The sequence below is a fragment of the Nannospalax galili genome, unplaced genomic scaffold (genome assembly GCF_000622305.1).
Source record: "Nannospalax galili isolate Female #2095 unplaced genomic scaffold, S.galili_v1.0 scaffold529, whole genome shotgun sequence".
Taxonomy (NCBI): domain Eukaryota; kingdom Metazoa; phylum Chordata; class Mammalia; order Rodentia; family Spalacidae; genus Nannospalax; species Nannospalax galili.
This window is the reverse complement of record NW_008360309.1, coordinates 718,871-744,167: the sequence shown is the minus strand read 5'-3', so window position 1 is coordinate 744,167 and position 25,297 is coordinate 718,871. Positions and strand designations below refer to the sequence as shown.

At 50.2% G+C, this 25,297-nt stretch overlaps 1 protein-coding gene across 1 annotated transcript in view; it reads left to right on the top strand.

The window, feature by feature from the left end:
- Positions 1–24,627, top strand: part of Ncan (neurocan) — a gene marked incomplete at its 5' end in the record, with an annotated part of 25,939 nt that extends 1,312 nt beyond the window's left edge. The window contains 12 exons of the mRNA XM_008824484.2: positions 767–941; positions 1,112–1,239; positions 1,446–1,739; positions 3,661–4,221; positions 5,412–6,689; positions 11,431–11,547; positions 14,384–14,497; positions 16,371–16,529; positions 18,299–18,381; positions 21,353–21,497; positions 22,284–22,466; positions 23,940–24,627. Coding sequence (XP_008822706.1) covers positions 767–941; positions 1,112–1,239; positions 1,446–1,739; positions 3,661–4,221; positions 5,412–6,689; positions 11,431–11,547; positions 14,384–14,497; positions 16,371–16,529; positions 18,299–18,381; positions 21,353–21,497; positions 22,284–22,466; positions 23,940–24,079 — 3,377 coding nt within the window. The remainder of the gene's footprint in view (positions 1–766; positions 942–1,111; positions 1,240–1,445; positions 1,740–3,660; positions 4,222–5,411; positions 6,690–11,430; positions 11,548–14,383; positions 14,498–16,370; positions 16,530–18,298; positions 18,382–21,352; positions 21,498–22,283; positions 22,467–23,939) is intronic.
- Between the last annotated feature and the right edge of the window lie 670 nt (positions 24,628–25,297).

Sequence of the window (25,297 nt, the reverse complement as noted above, 5' to 3'; positions counted from 1 at the left end):
TAAAAAAAATTTAAAAGTAAGCCCAGTTTTTTAAAGTCATCAGTTAAAAATACACATTATGGAAATAACCTTCTCAAATATCTGTTTACCCAATTCCTTTGTTAAATTCTTTCTGTTAAAATAGCCCATGTAGTTTCTATTTTCCTAACAGATTAAGGAAGAAAAAAATGATTTAAAAGGGCTGCAGAGGCAGGAGTTCAAGATCATCCTTGGTTACATAGAGAGTTAGATGCCAGCCGGCTACAGGAGACCCTGTCTTTAAATCTTATTTATTTAATGTTTGAGTATTTTGCCTGCACATATGTAGGTGTACCACATGTGTGCAGTGCCCCTGGAGGCCAGAAGAGGGTGTTGAGTCCCCTGGAACTGGAGTTACAGACAGCCACCATGTGGGTACTAGGAACCGAACCCAGGTCTTCTGCAAGGGCATCCAGGGCTCTTAACCACTGGAGCCATCTCTTCAGCCCCACAGACCCTCTCTTTTTTAAAAAGCCAGCAGAACAATTGAAACAGGGATGAGGGAGTGGGACATGCCAATCTGCTCCAGGGAGATCTGTTTTTTAAGATTCCATCTCAACCCAGCACTCGGGAGGCAGAGGCAGGCAGATCTCTGTGAGTTCAAAGCCAGCCTGGTCTACATAGTGAGTTACAGACGAGCTGGGGCTACAGGGAGACCTTGTCCCAAAAAGTAAAAAAAAAAAAAAAAAAAACCCGAAAAAACCCAAAAACGATTTCAGCTCAAATCTCTCCGGGCTGTCCCCCGTAGGTGTGGTATTCCATTACCGGGCAGCCCGGGACCGCTATGCACTGACTTTCGCTGAGGCCCAGGAGGCCTGCCGCCTGAGCTCCGCCATCATCGCGGCCCCAAGGCACCTGCAGGCTGCCTTCGAAGATGGCTTTGACAACTGCGACGCGGGCTGGCTCTCAGACCGCACAGTTAGGTGAGGGGGTGCTCAGGGAGGGGAGACAAAAAATGACGGAGCTAGCGAGATAGAGCTGGGATGGTGGGGACAGATGGAGATGGGGTTGGAGCTGGGGAAATGGGACAGCTCCTGGCGTTCCTGTGTTGCTCCAGGAGCACACAGCAGAGAGCCACTCCTTGCTCCATTAGGTACCCTATCACCCAGTCGCGTCCTGGTTGCTATGGTGACCGCAGCAGCGTGCCTGGGGTTCGGAGCTATGGGAGGCGCGATCCACAAGAACTCTACGATGTATACTGCTTTGCTCGCGAGCTGGGAGGTAAGTTGAGGAGCTGGCTGGACCCCGTGGCCACCTGTTCTTGAGTGTCAGGTGTCCTTCCGACCCCCATGTATTCCCTAAGTGTCTTCAAAACTGCAAAGCTGGAGCCAGGCCCTGAGTCATCCTTCCCCTGAGCCTCCCATCCCTAGCTCTGCGCATTCCTTCCCCAGGCTCCCGTCTAAGCTCCACCATGTCCCTCCCCGCAGGCGAGGTCTTCTACGTGGGTCCTGCCCGCCGTTTGACCCTGGCGGGGGCGCGGGCGCAGTGCCACCGGCAGGGCGCGGCGCTGGCCTCGGTGGGGCAGCTGCACCTGGCGTGGCACGAGGGCTTGGACCAGTGCGACCCGGGCTGGCTGGCGGACGGCAGCGTGCGCTACCCGATCCAGACGCCGCGCCGGCGCTGCGGAGGCCCGGCTCCTGGCGTGCGCACCGTCTACCGCTTTGCCAACCGCACCGGCTTCCCGGCGCCCAGCGCGCGCTTCGACGCCTACTGCTTCCGAGGTGCGTGAGCCACGCCCCGGGGAGGAGCCGCTCAGACACGCCCTTGTCGGGCCCACGCTTTGTGCGTGTGTCCAGTAAAGACCACGGCCCCGCCGCAGCCGCCGGTGAAAGCGACCCCCGGTGGGCGGATCCCGTCCAGACTGTGCCCCTCAAAAGTTCTTTTTGAAAGCCTCTTTTGGGCGTGTGGCGCACGCCTTTAATCCCAGCGCTCGGGAGGCAGAGACAGGCAGATAGAACTCTGTGAGTTCGAGGCCAGCCTAGTCTACATAGTGAGTTCCAGGCCAGCTGGGGCTACAGGGAGATCCTGTCTCAAAAAGTAAAAAAAAAAAAACCAAGTCCGAAGCCAAATCCCACCTAGCATTGCTTGGTGAAGACCACACCCCGTGGGTGTGTCTCACCTAGGACACGCCCACAGGGGAATCGGTGAGGCCACTTGAGACCACGCCCAGTTAGGAGTGATTGAAGGCCGCATGCCGTGTAGGTGGGTCCCCCCAGACCACAAGCCCCAAGTCAGGAGAGATTGGTGGAGGCCACACAGGACCCCTACCGGTAACATTTGTGAGGGCCACGCCCTGTAGGCGTGTCTACTTTTGACCATGCCCGCCTGGGTACTAAGTGAAGGCTACACCCATATCAACTTTGATTTATTTATTTGAGACAGGTTCTCACTGTGTAGCCCTGGCTAGCCTGAAACTTGCTCTGTAGACCATGCTAGATTCAAACTCACAGAAACCCTGCCTCTGCCTCCTGAGTGCTGGGGTTAAATGCGTGCACCACCACGTTCAGCAGCTTTCCTCTAAATCCTTACAGTCGACCGTGGGTACCTAGCGAGTTCCAGGACTGCCGGGGCTACAGGGAGACCCCGTCTCAGAAAACAAAAAAAAAATATTAAAATTATAAAAATAAAATAAAGCCGGGCGTGGTGGCGCATGCCTTTAGCCCAGCACTCGGGAGGCAGAGGCAGGCAGATGGATCTCTGTCAGTTCAAGGTCAATCTGGTCTATAAGGCGAGTTCAGGCAAGCTGGGGCTACAGGGAGACCCTGTCTCCTCAAAAAGACCGAAAAATGAAATGAAATGAAATGAAATGAAATGAAATGAAATGAAATCCTCACAGGGCTGGAGTTGTATCCCAATTGGTAGAGCAATTCCATAGCATGCAGGAAACCCTGCATTCCCTTCTCAGCACCAAACTAAACCAGGTGTGTGGCCCACACTTATCATCCCAGCACTTGGGAGGTCTAGGCAAGAAGCTCAGAAGTTTAAGGTCATCCTGGGCTACATATTGAGTTCAAGGCCACCCCTGTCTCAAAAAGCCCAAAATAAAACTAATCATTTCATGCCCAGAGAGAGGTGGATGGAAACACCCAGAATAAGCCACACCCCCTTCAGGAGACCGGTCTTTCCCTAGAATGTATGGCCACTCTTAAGTCACCTAGTCTCACTTGGGAGCCTGAGGCAGGAGAATCTCTGTGAGTTTGAGAAAAGCCTGGGCTTCATATTGAGTTCCAGGTCAGCCTGAGACACAGCCACTAACGAACTGAGGCTCTATTTCCTGAAGGCCTGATAAGCCACATACCAAAATGCTGCCCCTGGGTGAAGCACATCTGTCTACCCGGAGACACACCGTCAGGTACGCCCTAGTGCAGGAAAGGTGTGGGGTGGCATTCACTTTCTTACCTCACCAGAGCTTCGCCAATTAGCCAGGCTTTAGCCAGCTGACCCTGACTGTGGGCAGGTTATGGTGCAGCAGGAACAGTGTACCTCCTGTTCTCAGGCTGAGGAATCTCAGAACCCACTCAGGGAGACAGAGGGGTGTGGAGATGCCACGACTGTATTGCAGGAGGCTAGAACATACATAGACTTGAAGCAGGACTTCCCTAGCAGCACCTGGGCCTACCACAACCTCTTCCTTTTCTATAGCTCATCACCCCACACCAACACATGGAGACCCCGAGACACCTTCATCTGGAGATGAGGGGGAGATTGTGTTGGCAGAGGGACCCCCAGCCCAAGAAGTAGAGCCCAGCCTGGGGGAAGATTTCCAGGAAACACTTGTGTCCAGTGGGGAAGATGAACCCATGGGCTTTGCAACAACTCAAGAGTCTCAGAAGATCGCTGACTCTACTCCAGGGGACTCCACACTGACTTTGTGGCCCCCTACAGAAAAGTGGCTGCTCACAGGTGCCATAAGCTCCTCGGGTGTCCCCAGTCCCAGCAGTGTGAGTGTGGACGTGGCAGGGACAACACCCTCGGGCACAGAGATGGCCTATACCCCCACACTGAAGAGGGGCCGCTTCAAAGTGTTGAATGGTCGACATTTCCAGCAACAGGACCCAGCTGGCCAACTGGGGGCAGCAGAGGCCAGTGCCCAGACCCCCACCCCAGAGGTGCAGCTTCCTGTGGCCACAGAAACCTCAGGAAATGACCAGAGTCGCAGTCCCTGGGCCATCCTGACCAATGAGGTAGATGTGCCAGGAACAGGTGAGTGACCTGGGGAAGAAGGGAGGGTGGACAGAGCCACACCCTGTACCAGCAGCCTCCTGAAGGCCCCTTGCCATACCTCAAAATTCCTCTCCTTGGGCTGGGGACCAAGGAGAAACTAAATTGCTACTGAGGCAATATATTTTTTCAACATTTTTATTACGTTTACTTATTTTATTGTGTGTAGGAACGTGTGTGCATGCCACAGTGTGCATGTGGAGATCAAAGGACAATTTTCAAACAGGTTTGGCAGCAAGCATTTTTACCTGCTGAGCTATTTTGAGCCATTTTGCCTGCCTCTTTCTTTTTTTCCTTCTTCCTTCCTTCTCTCTCTCTCTCTCTCTCTCTCTCTCTCTCTGTGTAGAGGAAGAGGACAGGGTGTGGTAGCCCAGGTTGGCCTCCAACTCCTCATCATCCAGTTTCCACCTCTCAGATACTGAGACAGCCAGCCTGTATCATATGACTGCTTTGATTTTTGTTCGGTGCGTGTGTGGAGGCCAAAAGTCCATGTCAGGTGTCTTCCTCTACTGCTCTCCAGTTTATTTATTTTGTTAGTTAGTTAGTTAGTTAGTTAGGTAGTTAGATAGTTAGATAGTTAGGTAGTTAGTTAATTAGTTAGTTAGTTGTTAGTTGTTAGTTTTTTTAGACAGGTTCTCCCTGTAGCCCCAGGTGGTCTGTAACTCACTATGTAGACCAGGCTGGCCTTGAACTCACAGAGGTCCACCTGCCTCTGCCTCCCAAGTGCTGGGATTAGAGACGTGCACCACCATGCATGACTTACCTTATTTTTTAATAAAGTTTTTAAAATTTTGACTTTTATTTTATGTGTATGAGTGTTTTGCCTGCATGTATGTAAGTGCTTTTGTGTCATACAGTATCCACAGAGGCCAGAAGAGGGTGTCAGATCCCCTGGAACTGGAGTTACAGACAGTTGTTAGCTGCCATGTGGGTGCTGGGATTTGAACCCAGTTCTTCTGCAAGAACAGCCAGTTCTCTTAACTGCTGAACCATCTCTCTAGCCCCAAGGGTTTCTTTTCTTTTCTTTGAAAGGGTGCTGAGACAGGATCTCATGTAGCCCAGGCTGGCCTCAAATACCCTGGCCCTCGAAAGATGACTTTGACTGATCCACCTTCCTAGTGCTGGAAGCACAGATGTGTACTGGCTAACTGTAACCCATTTTGATATCACAGGTTCCCCTGGCAGCAGAAGCCCCCCAGAGTCCTGGCTATGGCTCCCATCTTTGACCTCACCTAGCAGCCCAGACCTCAGCGGAACCTCTGATCTGAAACCAGGGGCAGCGGAGGCCCCCAGCGTGAAGCCAGCCATGCATGGGCTTCCCTGGTCACTCTCAGAGCCTGCTGTCACCATCTCCAGTCTTTCAGAGCCCCCTAGCACTGTCCCCTGGGAGGCATCCCCTGACAACGCCTCCCCAGACTTCCCTATCGTGGCCATGCTTCGTGCTCCCAAACTGTGGCTCCTGTTACACTCCACATCTGTCCCCACTGATGCCAACAGGGACAAGGGGCATGATGGGACTGTGACCCCCATTTCACCCTCCAAGTCCCGGGGCCTGGAAGGACAGGGTAGGGAGGCCACCCCTGCCACACTCAGCAGCCTTGAAGTTCGAGGACCCATGGCCTCTTCCCAGACTACCACGGACACCCAAGTTGGAGCCAGCCCCAAATCCCCAGCACCAGAATCTGGAGAAATGAGGGAGATTGGCCCCGCCCAGGCTAGGGAGAACCCCGACTCTGGCCCATGGGTCTCTGCTGACTCTGGGAGTATGACAGTTGATCCTGTCCCCTCTGACCCTGGCATTCTAGGGATGGAGTCTGGGGTCTTGGATGCAACAGAGAGTTCCATGTCCAGTAGGCAGGCCACTGTGGATGAGACACTGGGCACCTGGCCATCAATGCCTAGGCCAGGGTTGGACACCAGGCCCCTGTCCACTCCCTGGGGAGGTCCTGGAGTCACCTTGTACATGGAGACTCCCACAGCTTCAGAGGGGGGTGTCACCAAGGGTCCTACAAATACCACAGTGGAGGTGGCCCCCAGCGGTGCTGGTGCCTTTTGGGGATCTGGACCCCAAAGTTCTGTTTCCAGCACCCATGCAGTTGTGGATCGAAGTGTGGTACCATCTCTTGCACCCCTGGACCAGGAGACTGAGGATGGGGCCCAGGATATACTCACACCGACCTCCAAAGGCCTTCAACATACCTCAGAACCAGAGGGCCAGATGGTAGCCCAGGGGACACTGGTACCTTCAGCCTCTTGGCCTCCATGGACAACTCCAGCCTCCACCATGGATGAGGTGGCCTCTGTTTCCTCAGGGGAGCCCACCACACTGTGGGATGCCCACAGCACCCTGTTGCCTATATCCTTGGGCTCAGAGGAGGCAGAGCTGGAGGTTGTGGCTGGTAGTCCAGACCTGGAGGGCTTCTGGGAAGAGGTGGCCAGCGGTCAGGAGGGTAAGTCCTGGATTCTGGATCTCCATCCATCTTAGTGTGGCCAGGGACTGGGGGTGTCTGGAGCAGGAAAATCTATGGTCCTTGGGAAGGCTGGAATTTTCTAGTGACAAGTGAGGTCAGAGGTCAGAGGTCAGGAGGCCGATCATATTGGGTACTTTTTTAAAATTTTATTTTATTTTATTTATTTTTTTCGTCTTTTGAGACAGAGTCTCCCTGTAGCCCCAGCTGTCCTGGAATTCACTACATAGACCAGGCTGGGCTTGAACTCAGATCTGTCTGCATCTGCCTCAAGTGCTGGGATTAAAGACTGTGCCACCATGCCCGGCAGGTACTTTTTTTTTAAAAGACATGGTCTCCCTATATAGCTCTAGCTGTCCTGAAATTATTTGAACTCACAGAGATTCACCTGTCTCTGCCTCCTGAATGCTGGGATTAAAGGCTTGCATCACCATGCCCGGCTACAGCTTAGCTTTTTAAAGTGGGTGCTGGGGATTGAACTCAGGTCCTCATGTATATGTAGCAAGCGCTTTACCATCTGAGTCATCTCCCTAGCTTTTGTCTTTCTTTCTTTCTTTCTTTCTTTCTTTCTTTCTTTCTTTCTTTCTTTCTTTCTTTCTTTTCTTTCTTAATTTTGTGTATGAGTGTATTGCCTGTATGTGTATAAGTGCACCTAAGTCATGCAATGCCTGAAGTCCAGAAGAGGGTGTCAGATCCCCTGGAACTAGAGTTATGGACACAGTTATTAGCCACTATGTGGGTGCTGGGAACTGAACCAGGCTCCTCTGCAAAAGCAGCCAGAGCTCTTAACCAATGAGCCAGCTCTCTAGCACCTTGCTTTTCTTTTTGAGACAAGTTCTTACTCTGTAGCCTAGGCTGGCCTCAAAATCTCAGCAATCCTGCTCAGGATCATGAGTGTGTGTCCCCACGTCCAGCCAGCTTAGTTCATCTTCATAATGTCTCATAGGGCATGTTCTAGTGTGTTTTGCTTTACAGGTGGGGAGACTGAGGCAGGGGGAGATGGGTACTTCATGTATTCATGCAGCTGGGGTTGGAGCTGAAATGCAGGGCAACTGTGAATGGTCATCCAGCAGTGGGTGTGGTCATCCAGCAGTGGGTGTGGTCATCCAGCAGTGGGTGTGGTCATCCAGCAGCGGGAGGTAGGGGTCAAGGCAGGAGGTCAGATCTTCAAAGTCATCCTCAACTACATCATGAGCTTGAGGCCCATGGGCTACCTGAGACCATGGTGGGGGTGGAAGGTGGGGAGGGGGAACAGAATGGGAAGGAAGGGAGAGAGCGGGAGGAAGGCAGGGCTGCAGAGCTCTGTCTGGTGTACCAGTCTGTAAACTGCCCTAGTTCTTCCTGTGAAAACACACAGGCAGGGTGACCATAGAGAGGAGGTGATGGGGTGGCAGGTCCCTGAAAGAAAGAGGTCACCTGGAGTATCTGGTGTCAGAGCTCATAGGTGAGGTGACATTGGCTGAGGGGCTCAGCTGACATTGGCCCTGGGGCTCAGCTGCAGACCCCAGCTGGCAGCCCTGGGAAGTGGAGGTGGCCACATTAGAATGGGACCCTGGCACCTTGCCACCCTCCACCCACATTACAGATGCTGATGAAATCAGAAACTCACTGCCGGCTGAGCCAGCACCAGCGTGGGCAGTTGTCGTGGCAGGGCCACTTGGCAGCCGTCACCTGCGGAATGTCACTCCCATTCTGGTGCATGCACAGGGGCTGGCGCTCCATGACATGCTTGGTGCCCAGGTTTCCCAGGGACAGACATCTCTACCACCACAGAACAGACAGTTGTCCCTGCCTTCAGCTAGCCAACAATGGTATGAACCCACTGTGTTCTGGGTCCTGGGCGGAAATGAAATCCTTTGTCCTCTGAAACATGCTGAACAACATGCTAGGAAATTCCCAGTGATGGATGTGTCTCCTCTCTGGGCTGTCAGCTTGACATGGAGCTTGTAGGACTGAGAGGCCGCAAGCATTCACAATCATCTCATTTTAATTAATTTAAGCATGAGCGGAGTGTGTGGCTGCCATATGGAATGTTGCTGCTCTCAGGAGAGATACAAAAATGATCAGCATGAAAAAAAGAACCTGGCAGGGCTGGCAAGAGGGCTCAGCTGGTAAAGGGGCTTGCCGCCAGGTCCAATGACCTGAGTTCAATCCGTGGGACCCAGATGATGGAAGGAGAGAATTAACTCCTGAAAATTGTCTTCTGATCCCCGTATGCAAAGACCAATAGAGAGAGGGCTGGGGTTCAGGGTAAGATTGCCTGATGTGCACCATGGCTCTGGGTTCCATCTGTAGCACTGTGAAGAATTAAATCAAAAAGATTTTGGTGTGTTAGTGTATGTGTTCAGGTGTACTTGCAGAGGCCAGAGGAGGACATCGGGTTACTTATAGGTTATGACTTTTTATGTGGATGCTAGGAATTTGAACTCAGGGCCTCATGTTTGTATAGCAAATGTTCTTACCTACTGAACCATCTCTCAGACCTAAGTTTACAAATAAAAAACTACAAGAGAGGAGGAAGGGAGAGGAGGTAGAAGGGAGGTGAGAGAGAAAGGGAGGAGGAGGGAGGAGGAGAAAGAGAGGGGGCTTGAGAAAGGTTTCTCAAGCTAGATAAAATAGGAGCAAGTCTGAGGGAAGGGAGGAGAGCTACGTAAAGATATATGGGAAGAGAATTCCAGGCAGCAGAGGCCTTCTGTGCAAAGGTCCTGAGGCAGCACTGTGCCTGGTGTGAGGGAGGAATGGTGAGACAGCCTGCCAGAACAGAGTAAGTGAGAGAGAAGGAGGAAAAACTGAGTTTGGGTGAGATGGGGGGGTGGTGAATCCCACAGGGGTGTGAACTGCAGAGAGGACTTTGGCTTTTCTCTTCAGGGCAATGGGGAGCCTTGGAGGCATCTAGATTGAAGGACAACTTGAGTTTACTTGACTCCCTCTGAAGACTGTGGGAAGAACAGAGCAGGACTCTAGAGAGGCAGTAATGGATTAATACTAACACATTTCTTAATTTTATTTATTTATTATTATTATTGTGTGTATGTATGTGTAGGGTATGTGTGTCTATGTGAATGTGGGTATGTACATGCCACAGCATTCATTTGGTAGTCAGAGGCCAGCTCCCAGGAATCAGTGCTCTCCTTCCACCATGTGGGTCCCAGGGATCAAACTCAGATCCTTAAGCTTGGCAGCAAACCCCTTTACCAGTTGAGACCTCTCATAGGAGCTTTTTGATAATTTTTTAAATATTTCATTTATTATTTTTATTGTACCTGTATGAGTGTATTGCCTGCACGTATGTAAGTGCCTAAGTGCACCCAAGTTGTGCAATGTCTATGGTAATCAAAAGAGGGTGTTGGATCCCCTAGAACTGGTGTTATGGATGGTTCTTAGCCACCATGCAGGTTCTAGGAACCGAATCTAGCTCTTCTGCAAGAGCAGCCAGTGCTCTTAATCACTGAGCTGAGCCATTAACCTCTGAGTCATCTCTCCAGCCCCTAATCACATTTTTCTAAAACAGGGTTGTAGCCCCAGCTACATACATCAGGCTGCCCTCAATCCCAGAGATCCTGGTCTCTGCCTCTTTTAGGATTAAAGGCATATGCTACCACGCTTAGCCTTTTAATCACTGTTTTAAAATTTTATTTGTGTATGATGGGGCATACCACCAAGCACATGTGGAGGTCAGAGGACAACTTGCAGGAGTCGGTTGTCTCCTTTCTCCATGTGGGTCCAGGGATCAAACTCAGGTCCTCAGCCTTAGTGACAAGCATCTTCCCCTGCTGATCCATTTCACTGGTCAAGGGTGGACTATATGTTTATTTATATTCATTCATTCATTCATTCATTTATTTATTTAGGTCTTTTTGAGACAGGGTCTCCCAGTAGCCCCAGCTGTCCTGGAACTCACTATGTAAACCAGGCTAGCCTTGAACTCACAGAGATTCGCCTGCCTCTGCCTCCCAAGTGCTGGGATTAAAGGCGTGTCCGATCACGCCCAGCCTGGGTGAACTATTTTTATTTCCTTGTTATAGATGAATCAGCTAGAATTCAGAAGAATGATTTGCCTGATCCCCTAGTGAGAGGCAGATTGGGACTGAAATAGTCTCTCCGTCCCTGCCACCTACAGTTATAACCACTGTAATCCTTGTCTTCACACTGAAATCACTAAGGTTCAAGCCAGATGTGGTGGTACATGCTGGTGACTCCAGCACTCAAACACTCAGAGAATCATGAGTCAGGAGCCAGCCTATGCTACAAGAGACTGTCTCAAAACAAAAGAATGCACAAGCAAAAAACACAACCATGGTTGTATCAAGAAAGGTTAAGCCAGTAGAATGAAGGAGGGGGTACCTTCATTCTTTCAGGTGAACTTTATGTTCACTGTATCCCACATTAGGGGAGCATGGTGTTGAGAAGGGCATGTTCAGATAAGGGCAGCAAATTAAAGAGGATAGTGACTCTTGTCTTAGAATTCCTAGGATAAGGAAGCTCTGGTCTCTGGGTGGCCCATTCCTATCTATCCGAGTGAGCAGGAACCTTGCTGTGAGCAGGGCAGCTAGCAGATGCCAGTCTGAAAGCACTAAGCTCTTTACTACAGGGTGTGTGAGGGGATGTTGACTGGGTAGGTAGATTCGGGGGCACAGCCAGGGGCCAGAGCCGAGGTCTGGATTCCATGGAAACAGATGATGTGGTGGTCAGTCTGTCCTCATGCTGCCTGTCCATCTCCTAGCCCCTACAGATCCTTGTGAGAACAACCCTTGCCTGCATGGGGGGACCTGCCGCACCAACGGTACAGTGTATGGCTGTAACTGTGATCAGGGCTACGCTGGGGAGAACTGCGAGATTGGTGAGTGTCACAGCCCAGAGCACTGTCCCCTGTCCCCTATGCTGAATCTAGGTGAATCCACGGAAATTACCTGATTCCAAGCTAGGGGCATGGTTTAGGTGAGGCCTCTCCTACCGGGATTATCTTTGCTGGGGAGGGGCCAACAAAAGGCAGGGCAGGGCTCAGATTCCCTCCAGCAAAGGGCTCTGGGGACCCTTTTCTTCTAGATGGGCAGGGGTGTGAATGACACCCCCAGGAATACTGAAAGCTCACCCCAGAGCCCCAGAGAGGACACTGCCAAATGTGAGATTACAATGCTAAATACACACGGCAGAATTTCATCTCTGGGCATCTTTTGCTTGGCTTTACAACTAGACTAGGAATTAGAGAATCAAAACTAAAAATATAAATGAGGGCCTATGAGATGGCGCATCAGGTAAAATCTGATCTACCTGAGTTCAATGGTAGAAGGAGAGAATCAATGCCCAGAAGTTGTCCTCTGATTCCACTTGTGTGCTATGGCACATGCAGGTGCAAACCTGAACATAATACACAGATAATAAGTAAATACAACCATTTACATATATATATATATAATTTTTTGAGACAGGATCTCATTATGTAGTCCTGCTGGTTTTGAACTCCCAGAGATCTGCTTGCCTCAAGAGTTCTGGGTTTTAAGGCATGTGCCACCATATCCAGCAATATAACTTAAATTTTCTGTTTGACTCCTGAGGGCTGGGATTAGAGGCCTATACTATTATGCCTGGCAAAAAGAAAAAAATTGAGATCAGGTCTCCTTACGTAGCTCTGGCTGCCCTGGAACTCATTATGTAGACCAGGCTAGCCTGTAACTTACGGAGATCTGCCTGCCTCTGCCTCCTGAGTGCTGGGATTAAAGGCTTGTGCCACCTCACTTGCCTTTAAATATTTGGGGGTGGGGGGAGAGGACGGATTCTACAAAGTTGTTCTCTGACCTCTCCTGATGGCATGTTAACCCTGTGATCCAAGCACTTGTGAGGTTTCAAAACACCAAGATAGAAAGAAAGAAAGAGGGAGATAGAGAAACTGAGTCTTGGAGAGGGGAAGTGGTGTCTTTGCTTTGGGGCAGGTGGAAGAGATCAGCTGAGGGGCTGGGGAGATGTACAGTTGGCAAAGTGCTTGCCACACAAACCTGGGGACCTGAGTTAAACTCTGGAACCCATGTAAAAAGCAGATCATGGTGGCATAAGCCTGTGCTTCCAGCATGGTGAGGTGGAGACAGGAAGATCCCTGGGGCTCAATGGTGGGCCAGCCTAGCCTACTTGGTGAGCTCCAGACCAGTGAGAGATCCTGTCTCAAAAAACAAGATGGAGCTGGAGAGATGGCTCAGTGGTTAAGAGCTCTTGCTGTTCTTTCAAAGGATTTGAGTTTGGATCCTAGTACCCATACTGGGCAGCTCAAAACTGCCTATAACTCCAGCTCTACAGAGTCCAGTGCCCTTTCCAGGCCCCCATAGACACCTACATACACGTGCATGCGTACATGTGTGTGTACACAAACACAAAACATAGGTACACAATTAAAAATAAAAAATCTTTTGCTGGGCATGGTGGCGCACGCCTTTAATCCTAGCACTTGGGAGGCAGAGGCAGGCGGATCTTTGTGAGTTCAAGGCCAGCCTGGTCTACATAGTGAGTTCCAGGCCAACTGGGGCTACAGGGAGACCCTGTTTCAAAAAGACAAAAAGAAAAAAAAAAAAGACCAAAAAATTTTTTAAGTGACTTGGTGCCAGGCATGGTGGCACATGCCTTTAATCCCAGCACTCAGGAGGCAGAGACAGGTGGATCTCTGTGAGAACAAAGCCAGCCTGGTCTACATAGTGAGTTCTAGGTCAACAGAGGTTGCAGGGAGACCCTGTCTCAAAGGACCAAAAAAATAGATAGATAGATGATAGGTAGGTAGATAGATAGACAGATAGATAGATGATAGATAGATAGATAGATAGATAGATAGATGATAGATAGATGATACGTAGGGAGATAGAAGATAGATGAAGATAGATAGATGATAGATTAGACAGATAGATAGATGATAGATAGATAGATATAGATGATAGATTAGATAGATAGGACAGATAGATCAGATAGATAGATAGATAGATGATAGATTAGATAGATAGGACTGATAGATCAGATAGATAGATAGATAGATCGATAGATAGATGATAGATAGATAGATAGATAGATAGATAGATAGATAGATGATAGATAGATAGAAGTGATTTGATGTGGTGGCATAGGCCTTTAATTCCAGCCCTCAGGAAAAAGAGCAGGCAGATGTCTGTGAGTTGAAGGCCAGCTTGGTCTACACAGGAAGTTCCGGACTAGCTAGGGCTACATAGTGAGACCCTGTCTGAAAAAAAAAAAGAAAAAAAGAAGGTGGTACCTGAGGAACAGCATCCAAGTTTGACCTCCGGCCTCCCACATATGCACCTATGTACACACATGTATTGTACACATACAAACATACACACAGGAAATTCAGGGGAAAAGAGTTAACCGAAAGTCCACTTCAGTCTACAAACACTGCCAAGAGGGCTCAGGGAACCTGTGCAAATGTGCAGGAGGAACTTGACCTTCAGCATGCAATGGGCCAGATTCCAGCTGGAGTCCCTTTCAGCCTGCGGCACCTGCTGCCTTGCATACTAATTAGTGTTCATTATTCAAAGTCCTGCCCCTCAGGTACACACCACCCTGCCAACCCTGCAGATGTCCACTGGAGACAGTTGGAAGGACCAAGGCCTGTCTTCTACCTGTGAGCTGACATATGAGGGGAGGCTGACCTCTGACCTCTGGTTGTCCCCTCTGTTCCCCAGACATCGATGACTGCTTGTGCAGCCCCTGTGAGAATGGAGGGACCTGCATTGATGAGGTGAACGGCTTTGTCTGCCTCTGCCTCCCCAGCTATGGGGGCAGCCTGTGCCAGAAGGGTGAGTCCCCATCTACATGGCTGCAGAGGGTGGCTGCTTGCCATAGGCTGGACACAGACTCCAGGTCTCCCTGGGTCCATGGCTGAGGCCCACAGGGGGAAAATTATATTTTATTTTATTATTTACTTATTTTAGATTTTAATATTTTACTTTTATTCTATTTTATGTGTATAAGGATATTCCCTGTATGTATGTAAGTGCACTCATGTCGTGCAATGCATGTGGAGATCAGAGGAGGGCATCGGCATTACAGATGGTTGTTAGCCACCATGTGGGTGCTGGGAATTGAACTTGGATCCTCTGCAAGAGCAGTCAGTGCTCCCAACTGCTGAACTATCTCTCCAGCCCTTTATTTTATTTTAAATTGCGTTTTATTTATTTGTTTTGTGTATGTGGGGGGAACACCCATATGCCACGCATGAGTGTGGTGGTCAGGGCACAACTTTCAGGAGTCAGTTCTCTCCTTCCACCATATTCAATCTACCCCATGGCTCTAACTCAGGCTGCAAGGCTTGGCTGCAAGCATCCTTAACTGCTGAGCCATCGCTCTGGTTCTATTTTATTTTATTTTATTATTTTATGTATTTATTTTTTATTTTTTTAGTCTTTTTGAGACAGGGTCTCCCTGTAGCCCCAGCTGACCTGGAACTCGCTGTGTAGACCAGGCTGGCCTCGAACTTACAGAGATCTGCCTGCCTCTGCCTCCCAAGTGCTGGGATTAAAGGCGTGTGCCACCACACCTGTCTTTATTTATTATTTTTATTTTATGTATATGCGTGTATTGCATGCATGTAGGTAAGTGCACCCATGTCGTGCAATGGCCACAAGAGGACAAAAGAGGCTGTCGGATTCCCTGGAACTGGAGTTACAGACAGTTGTTAGCTGCCATGTGGGTACTGGGAATCGAACCCAGGTCTTCTGCAAGAACAGCCAGTGTTCTTAACTGCTGAGCCATCGCTCCAGCCCCTTATTTTATTTTTTATACAGGATCTTACTACATAGCCCTGGCTGTCCTAGAACTTGCTATTTAGACCAGGCTGGCCTCAAACTCCCAGAGATCTGCCTGTCTTTGCCTCCCATGTGCTGAGACCAATGGTGCGTGCCACGACATTGGGTTCCTAGTTTGTTTTCTGTAGCAGAATTTTGCTTTCTAGCCCAGACTGTCTTCGAACTGGAGATCCTCCTGCCTCAGTTTCCAGAGTGCTGGGATGACAGGCATGAACCACCTAGACTAGCTAAATTGTTTGTTGTAAATCACATAACATAAAATAAGCACTTTTAATATTTTAATTTTTTCCACTTAGTGTGTGTGTGTGTGTGTGTGTGTGTGTGTGTGTGTGTGTGCAGGTCACAGCACACATGTGGAGAGAGGACAACTTGTAGGAGTCAGTTCTCTCCTTCCACTATATGGGTCCTGGGGATCAAACACAGGTTGTCAAGCTTGACATCAAATGCCTTTACCCACTGAGCCATCTCGCCAGTCCATAGATATTGTTTTTTTAAAATAGATTTTATTTTTTATTTTTATTTCATGTGTATGAGTGTATTGCCTGCACATATGTGAGTGCACCTGTGTCGTGCAATGCCGCAGAAGTCAGAAAAAGGCATCAGATTCCCCTGGAACTGGGTTAAGGATGGTTAGTAGCCACCATGTGGATGTTAGGACTCGAACCCGGGTCCTCTGCAAGAGCAGTCAGTGCTCTTAACTGTTAAGCCATCTCTCCAGCCCCCAGTCCATAGATACTGTAATGGATACAATTCCATGGGATTAAGACCATTCTCAATGCTAGGTGGTACAGAATCCGGGGCCTGCTCCACCCTGAGCAGTGACCAACTCCTTTCATACTGTCCTCACTCCTGTTTCACCTCCTAGACACCGAGGGCTGCGACCGAGGCTGGCATAAGTTCCAGGGCCACTGCTACCGCTACTTTGCTCATCGGAGGGCCTGGGAGGATGCAGAGAGGGACTGCCGGCGCCGGGCAGGTCACCTGACCAGCGTCCACTCACCAGAGGAGCACAAGTTTATCATCGGTAGGGGTGGTAGGAGATTGGGGAGTATCCCCAGCCAGTGTGGTGGGCTTGCAGGGAGAGCTTGTCCCTTAACCAGAGTGCCACCCAAGGGTTCTGGAGACATCACCTTACTAACTCATGCTCTTTGACCCACTCCCTCCTCAGTCACTTGTCTGTCAATTCACATGTTCATTCATTAAGTCATTGATTCTTACACCAAATATTCTCTGTGCACATGTCATCTGCCAGGCCCTGTGGACAGGGCAGAGAGATAATTATGACCCTAGGAAGTGAGGATCTAGACAAGCAGGCAGATATCTAATTGGATGATCTATGACTTCGTGCTTGGAATATTTCTGTGCTCACAGACTTTACTATGTTATTCCACACTTGGTTATTTTTAAAATTTATTTGTTTTTATTTGATGTATATGAGTGCATGTATGTAAGTGCACTCATATGTGCAATACCTGTGGGGGTCAGAAGAAGGAGTCAGATCCCCTGGAACTGGAGTTATAGAGAGTTTGAGCCGCCATGTGGGTGCTGGGAACAGAACCTGCGTCCTCTGCAAAAACAGCCAGTGCCCTTAACCATGGAACCATCTCTTTAGTCCCTGTCAGTTATTTTTAATACCATAACAGGTCCTATATAAACTGATAAATAAAATAGAGCCAGGAGATAGAGTTGGGGTAGAGTTTGCTGGCCCTCCATACAGAGTGTGTGTTGAATGTGGGCTTCACTGCTTCCATTATTCTGTGATTCTTCACCCCACCTCCTCCCCTTGGACTCTCCCCTGGTTTGTGAGGTGGTTTACTGTGTCCTCCCCCAGTCGTCCAGCCCCTGCTCAGAACCAGCGCTAACTCCTCTGTCTCTCCTGCCTTGCCTAGGGTGGGCCCTCTGGGCCCTCCCCTCGCTCCCCGCTCGCTCCCCCTCGCCCCCTCGCTCCTCCCCTCGCTCCTCCCCTCTCCCCCGCTCCTCCCCTCGCTCCCCTCGCTCCCCTCACTCCTTCAGCAAAGACCCGACCGGGTCTGTGTCCATCCTGTTCTCCCCCTGACCATCTACCTTTCCTGGCAAAGCTGGAACCTAATTCTGCTCCCATCCCCCAGGTAACAGGGGTTGCCTGATTCTCCTCCCTCCTTACCCTCCTCCTACTCTCTCACACCTGTACCTAAGGCTAGACAGGGCTCTAGGTCCTCCCTGACCTCTGTGAGCCCCCACTTCCTACCGTAGCCCTATAGCCCACCTCCAAGCTGGGGAGAGATGGGCCCTTCACTTGCACAAAACACTGGACCTTCAGAGATTATGTGTGGCTGAGGAGGGGTTCTGCATCCCCATCCCCCTAATTCCTGATCCTTCTATCCTCTCCATTCCACCAACTCCTGTTCCATTTTCCCTCCATCCCCCTAACTTCTGGTCCATCCCTGCCCCCATCCCACCAATTCCTGGTCCATCCCTTTCCCCCATCCCTTAACTAACTCCTGGTCCATCTTTCCCCCCATCCCACCATCTCCTGGTCCATCCATCCCCCATCCCCCTAACTCCTAGCACACCCCTTGCTCATCCCCCTCTCTCAGTCTTCTTACTAAAGGCCCAGCCTTACTCTCCTGGGCATCATGTCCACCCTCACCTGCCTGCTCCACCCTGTGTGATTCTCACCAGCTTCAGCCTAACCCACCTATTCCAGCCCCCTCTGGTCTGGGAAGGGAAGAAGGCCCCTCCCAACCCCATCTGCTCCCCTCCAGCCTTGCCCCACTGGGGAGGGACATAGTCTCACAGTCCCGCCCTACACAGGCTTTGGACATGAGAATGCATGGATCGGCCTGAACGACAGAACGGTGGAGAGGGACTTCCAGTGGACAGACAATACGGGGCTGGTGAGTGGTGGCAGGCCTGTCAGGCCACTGAGTCCTGTGGCCCTGCCCTCTGGCCTCAACTTACACTCCTATAAAGCAGCCACAGGTGGGCATCACAGGTCCCCACAAGCTCTGAGGTCCAAGTTGTCACCCTGACTTTCTGCAGGCCTCTCCTGTGTGGGGCTGATGGAGGCCCCAAGGAGAGGCCTGTCCCAGCCACCTCCTGCTTCCTCCAAGTTCTCCCGTGGTGGCCACTGAAATAGTCCCATCTCTACAGCCACCAGAGTCACTTGCTACCCCAACATACACAAGAAGACATGAGGATCTGTCTAAAGATAGGGCCTCTCTGTGTTGTCCAGGATGGCCCTAACCCCTGAGCTCAAGCCATCCTCCTGCCTCAGATGGGCAGTAACTAACTGTACTGCAACTATGTGTCAGCTCACCCAGCTGGGCACTGTGTAAAAACTGAGGGGAAATTTATGTACTGTAAGACTGTGATAAGCCAGGTGTAATGGTGCACAGCTGTTACCCCAGCATGAGGGAAATGAAGGCAGGAGGGTCCAGAGTTCAAAGTTCCACACCAGCGAGTTGGAGGCCAGTCTGGGCTACATGAGGCCTTGCCTCAAAAAAGACAAAAACAAGGGGCTTCAGACATGGGTAAAGGTGCTTGCCATCAAGGCTGACAACCTGAGTTCGCTCCCTGGGACCCACAAGGTGGAAGGAGAAAATCAACTCCTGAAGGTTGTCCTCTGACTTACACACACACACACACACACACACACACACACACACACACACATATGACATGGCAGGAGCATCCCCATACATGTGTACACACAAATAAAAATATCTGTAACAGAATTATTAAAAAATTCAAAACCAGCCGGGTGTGGTGGCGCATGCCTTTAATACCAGCACCCGGGAGGCAGAGGCAGGCAGATCTTTGTGACTTCGAGGCCAGCCTGGTCTACATAGTGAGTTCCAGGACAGCTGGAGCTACAGGGAGACCCTGTCTCAAAAAGACCAAAAAAAAAAAAATTCAAAACCATAAAAGATACCCCCCCACACACAAAAATTCTTGGTGTTGAGAATGCAGCTCAGTGCATTTGTGAAGTCCTGGGTTCCATCTGCAGCCCTGAAAAAATAATTGAGACAAATAATCCCACATCAGTGTTCAAAGTCCTCAACCACAGAAGCAGAAGGAGAAATCAAGAAGAGATGGAGGATTAGACTGAACATGGTGGACTGGGGGTGTGGTTCAAGGGTAGAGTGACAGTCTAAAACCCCCCAGTGAGGGGCTGGGGGCATGGCTCGGCAGGAAAGTGGTAGTGTAGCTCAGTGGTAGAGCCCCTGCCTGGCTTGCATGAAACGCTGGGTTCCATCCTGTCCACTGTTAAACAGAAATAAATATGTATCACTGAAGTCATGTGGTTGTGGAGTACACTTGTCATCCTAGCACTTGGGAAGCTGAAGCAGGAAGATCATTGCAAGTTTGAGTCTAGCCTGGCCTACAAAGTGAGTTGAAAACACATCATAGCTACACAGTAAGACCCTATCTCCAAAAACACCGGTGAGCTAGTTGGCAGGTTGAAGGTTGGGCATAGCACGTGATGTGATCCCTGGTTTGGAACCCGCAAAGGAAACACAGAGAGGGCCTGGGTGTGTGCTGGCAGCCGGCAAGGAGAAGAGGAATTATTTTTTCCTGGATCAGTATAGAATTTTGGTTTGTCGTGATGAAAAATTTCTGGAAATAGATACAGTGGTGATGGTTACGCAACACTGAGAATGGGGTTAATGCCAAATAACGGTGGTTTTAAAATGGTTTAAATGTGGGCCTAGCGAGATGGCTCAGTGAGTAAGGGGCTTGCCGCCAACTCTGACAACATGAACTCAGTCCGGACTCCAGGTTAAGCTTGCTGAGGTGGAGCAAGCTTGCTTTTCAGACACTTGGAGGCAGATGGATCTGGAACTCGAGGTCATCCTAGGCATGTATTCAGTAAAAATAATCAAAAAAGGGCCGGTGAAATGGCTCAGCAGGTAAAAGCACTTGCTGCCCAGCCTGACAACCTGAGTTCAACCCCCGGAACTCATATGATGGGAGGAGAGAACCAACTTATGAAGTTTGTCCTCTGACCTCCACAGGTGTCCCCAAAGAAATAAATTGTTTTTGGAGACAGAGTCTCATGCAGCTTCAGCTGGTCTGGAACTCCCTATGTAGACCAGGATGTCCTTGAACTTATGCTGATCCACCTGCCTCGGCCTCCCAAATGCTGGGATTAAAAGCCTGACACTAAATTTTTTTTTTTTTTGGCTTTTTGAGACAGGATCTCCCTGTAGACCCAGCTGGCCTGGAACTCACTATGTAGACTAGGCTGGCCTTGAATTCACAGAGATCCGCCTGCCTCTGCCTCCCGGGTGCTGGGATTAAAGGCGTGCGCCACCACGCCCGGCGTAATCGTAATAAATTTTAAAGACAAATTTCACATAATATATAAATACTACAATTTGTAAAACATCCACCCCTTCTCCCAACCTGTGAGGAGGCTCTGCCCAATCTCTATCAACACCCTAGCTCTAGCAAGCAGCCTAGGCCCTCTAGCATTGACTCTTCTCCTGCCCCTGGGCCTTTGTACTTACTGTTCTCTGTGCTTGGAAATCTGTTCCCTGCCTTCGCAGCACCTATACTTTAGTTCTCCCAGTTGCCTCCTCAGGGAAGCCCTCCTGAATTTCCAAGCTGGGCCCATCTTTCCTTCAACTGTTTAGCTAATGGCAACTCATATAGGAAACTGGGGAGGAGTCATAAAGGAAGAGGCAGGAAGAAGAGAAATGCTTAGGCTCCCAGCCAGAGGTGGGGTATCTGGGTCACAGTGATTCCATTGTAGAGAAGGGGAAACCAAATCCCCTCACCAGCTACTGGAGTCACACCAGAAGTACAGGAATCTGGGCTCACACCCAGGTGCTACAGTGACCCCAGCACTCTTTCTTCCTGAAGCAATATGAAAACTGGCGAGAGAACCAGCCTGACAATTTCTTCGCGGGTGGGGAGGACTGTGTGGTGATGGTGGCACATGAGAGCGGGCGCTGGAATGACGTCCCCTGCAACTACAACCTCCCCTATGTCTGCAAGAAAGGCACAGGTACTGCATGTCCCTCCCCCTCCCCCTTATACACACCTGCATTGATTTTCCTGTGACTTGCTAATTTCCCATCAGCACCTTGGTGTTATTGATTTTTTTTTTTTTTTGGTCTTTTTGAGACAGGGTCTCCCTGTAGCTCCAGCTGTCCTGGAACTCACTACATAGACCAGGCTGGCCTTGAACTCACAGAGATCTGCCTGCCTCTGCCTCCCAAGTGCTGAGATTAAAGGCGTGCGCCACCACACCCGGCTGGTGTTATTGATTTATAAGACCTCTTTACATGTGAAGGAGATGGTTTGCTGCATTGTCAGCTTTTTTTAAATTTGTATTTATTTATCTATTCGTATTTGTATTTGTATGAGTATTTTGCCTGCCTGTAAGTGCACCATGTATGTGAAATGCCTGCAGATGCCAGAAGAGGGCATCAGATCCCTGGAACTAGAGTTATGGATGGTCATGAGCTGCCATGTGGGTGCTGGGAATTGAATCTGGATCCTCTGCAAGAGCAGTGGTGTTCTAAACCGCTCAGCCATCTCTCCAGCCCCCATCTGCTTTTCTTTTGTGCTTCAGTTTCTTCTTTGCCTTTTGCTCTTGGGAGTGGGGTGTGTCCAGAAGGTTCCATTCCCAACAAGGACCTCCTGATTTAGGTGAAAGTCAGACACAGGCAGTTAATTCTAGTTCTACAAGATCAGAACTGTGAAGAAGGAGTGTCCAGCAGGACAAGATGTGCCACTGGGTCAGCCCCAGTCTTGGTCACTTCCCAACGGGAGATACCTCTGTCCCCAGTGCTGTGTGGTCCCCCTCCATCGGTGGAGAACGCCTCCCTTGTTGGTGTGCGCAAGGCCAGGTACAACGTCCATGCCACCGTGCGCTACCAGTGTGATGAAGGATTTGCCCAGCACCATGTGGCCACCATCCGCTGCCGGAGTAATGGCAAATGGGACCGGCCCCAGATTGTCTGCACCAAACGTAAGTGACTGTGTCCATTGACCCCACACACAGGAAGCCCATTGTTTGTGGTTCTGACTATAACATCTTATCACAACACAGTGGTGGGTGTCTGGAATTTCAGTGACCTGGCCTATGGTGTGGGACCCATGGGTGAAAGAAAGCTAAGCTGCGGATGTGACTCAGTTAGTAAGTAGGGTGCCTGAAGCTCGGTTGGTAGAGTGCTTGAAGCTCAGTTGGTAGAGTGCTTACCTAGCATGCACAAAGCCCTGGGTTCCATCTCCAGAACTGCACAAACTGGACAGGGTGATGCATGTCTGCCACTCAGGAGGTAGAAGCAGGAGGATCAGCAGCAGTTCAGGGTCAGGGCTGAAGAGATGGCTCAGCACTTATGAGCACTGACTACTCTTGAAGAGGACCTGGGTTTGGTTCCAAGCACCCACATGGCAGCTAACAACCAACTGTAATTCCAGTTCCAGGAGATCCATCACCCTCTTCTGGCTACCATGGGCACTGCACACATAGGTGTAGTTATATACATACACAAATAAGGCCAGGCTTGGTGGTGTACACCTTTAGTCCCAGCACTCGGGAAGTAGAGGCAGGCGGATCTCTGTGAGTTCAAGGCCAGTCTGGTTTACAAAGCAAGTTCTAGGCCAGCTGGAGCTACAGGGAGAACCTGTCTCAAAAAAAAAAAAAAAAAAGGATTTTTTTTTTTAAAGAGTTCAAGGTCGGGGCTGGAGAGATGGCTCAGCGGTTAAGATCACTGGTTGTTCTTGCAGAAGATCCAGGTTCGAATCCCAGCACCCACATGGCAGCTAACAACTGTCTGTAACTCCAGTCCCAGGGGACCTGACAGCCTCTTCTGACCTCCGAGGGCATTGCACAACACGGGTGCACTTACCTACATGCAGGCAATACACACGTACACATAAAATAAAAATAATAAATTTTTAAAAAAATAATAAAGAGTTCAAGGTCGTCCTCAGCTACGTAGTGAGTTTGAGACCATCCTGGCCTACATGAAATCCTGTGCCAAAAACTGTCTGGTAATATAGCCTTGCAGATAAGTGAGAACTTACCAGCCCACCCCGTACTTTTGTTTAATTTTGAGACAGAGTCTCAGGTAGTCCAGGCTCCCCTCAAATTTGGGATGTGTAGCCGAGGTTGGCCTTGAACTCCAGGTCTTCCTGTTTCTCCCACCCAGTGTCAGACTTATGTGGTGCTGGGGATTGAACATCCCATCACAATCCGGTGGAGTACCCCTGTAGTCTCACAGTTACTTGGAGGCTGGCACAGAAGGATTGCAAATTCCAGGCCAGCTTGGGCTACAGAGAGAAACTCATCCGAGTAGGGATGTGGCTCTGTTGACAGGCTGATAGTGAAGCCCTTGCCCAGTATTTTTTTCCTTCCCATCCCCCTAAGGAGGCTAGTGACATCCAAACCCCCTACCACCATCCACTTTCACCCTTTCCTGTCCTCTCCCACCTGTAGCCAGGCGGTCACATCGGATGCGGAGGCACCACCACCACCATCACCACCAGCACCGACACCATAAAGCCCGCAAGGATCGCAGGAAACACAAGAGACGGCTGGCAGAGGACTGGGAGAAGGAGGAAGGAAATTTCTGCTGAAGATCCAGGCCAAGCCAGCACAGACCCTCCCCACACCTCCTCCGGAGCCTTCGTCTGGGGATCCAGAACCCAGACAGCCACAAAAGAGAGGATGGGGATGCCTCAGGGCTCACAGCCCTGCTATCCTCTGTACAAAGCTCGGATCTCCTCCCCCTTCCCCAAGTCCTCCTGGCCAGCATTGCCTGGGCCTTCGAAGGCCACTCTGGTCTGACTGAGCCCTGGGAGCATCTCCTAGCCATGGGAAAGGGGGTTCCTGAATTTTGTTTGCCAAGCTTCTGAGAGAGAGCAAGATTGTGTGCGTGTATGTGTGCTGGGGAATGGCTCTCACACCAGAGATTCTGGCTTAGTGAACGGGCCATCCTGAATCCAGGGTGAAGCTTTGGCTGAAGGATTCTGGGTGGAGGCAGAAGTTTGAACCTGACGGGCCATGCCTTCACCCAGGACCTCCCTGCCAATGTGGTCCCTCTCTGCCTCTCTCCCACCCTCCCTTCCTTCCTTCTTTCCTTTCATAGTCTTTCATATAGCCCAGGCTGGCCCTGAACTCACTGTGTGGCAGAGGATGACCTTGAGCTCCAGATCCTCCTGCCTCCACCTCCTGAGTTCTGGGATGGCAGGTCTGAGCCACCAAGCCTGGTTTCTGTGGTGCTGAGGATGGAGCCCAGGGCCTCGTGCATGCTGGGTCCAGGCCTTTGGTCTTGATGCATAAATGGAACTGAATTTTAGAAATGTTTTTAGAGCCTCCTTGGCCTCTGAGAGGTTATTCAGAGGAATATGGAGGTAGCAAGAGGGTATTGCAGATCCTCCCAAGTCTAGTGCTAAGCTGTGGTGGTTCTGGTTTTTGGTTTAACTTTGTTTTGTTTTGAGACAGGGGTTCTCTGTAGCCAGAGCTGGCCTGGAATACATATGTAGACCAGGCTGAACTTGATTTCACAGAGATCCTCCTGCCTTTGCTTCCTCAGTGCTGGGATTAAAGGCTGTTTTGTTTGTTTTGACATAGGATCTCATTCTGTAGCCCAGGCTAAGTTTAAGTTCACAGTAATCCTCCTGCCTCAGCAGTCTGAATTCTAGGATGACGGACCTACGCCCACCAAGAGTGGCTGTGTCTGGGTTTGTGGTGATGAATCTCTCTCATACCCATGCGTGTGAAATTTGGGTGAATTTGGGATGCCACTAGATTCTCCACCCCTGCCCCATCTCTCAGGGAGACAGACAACCTCC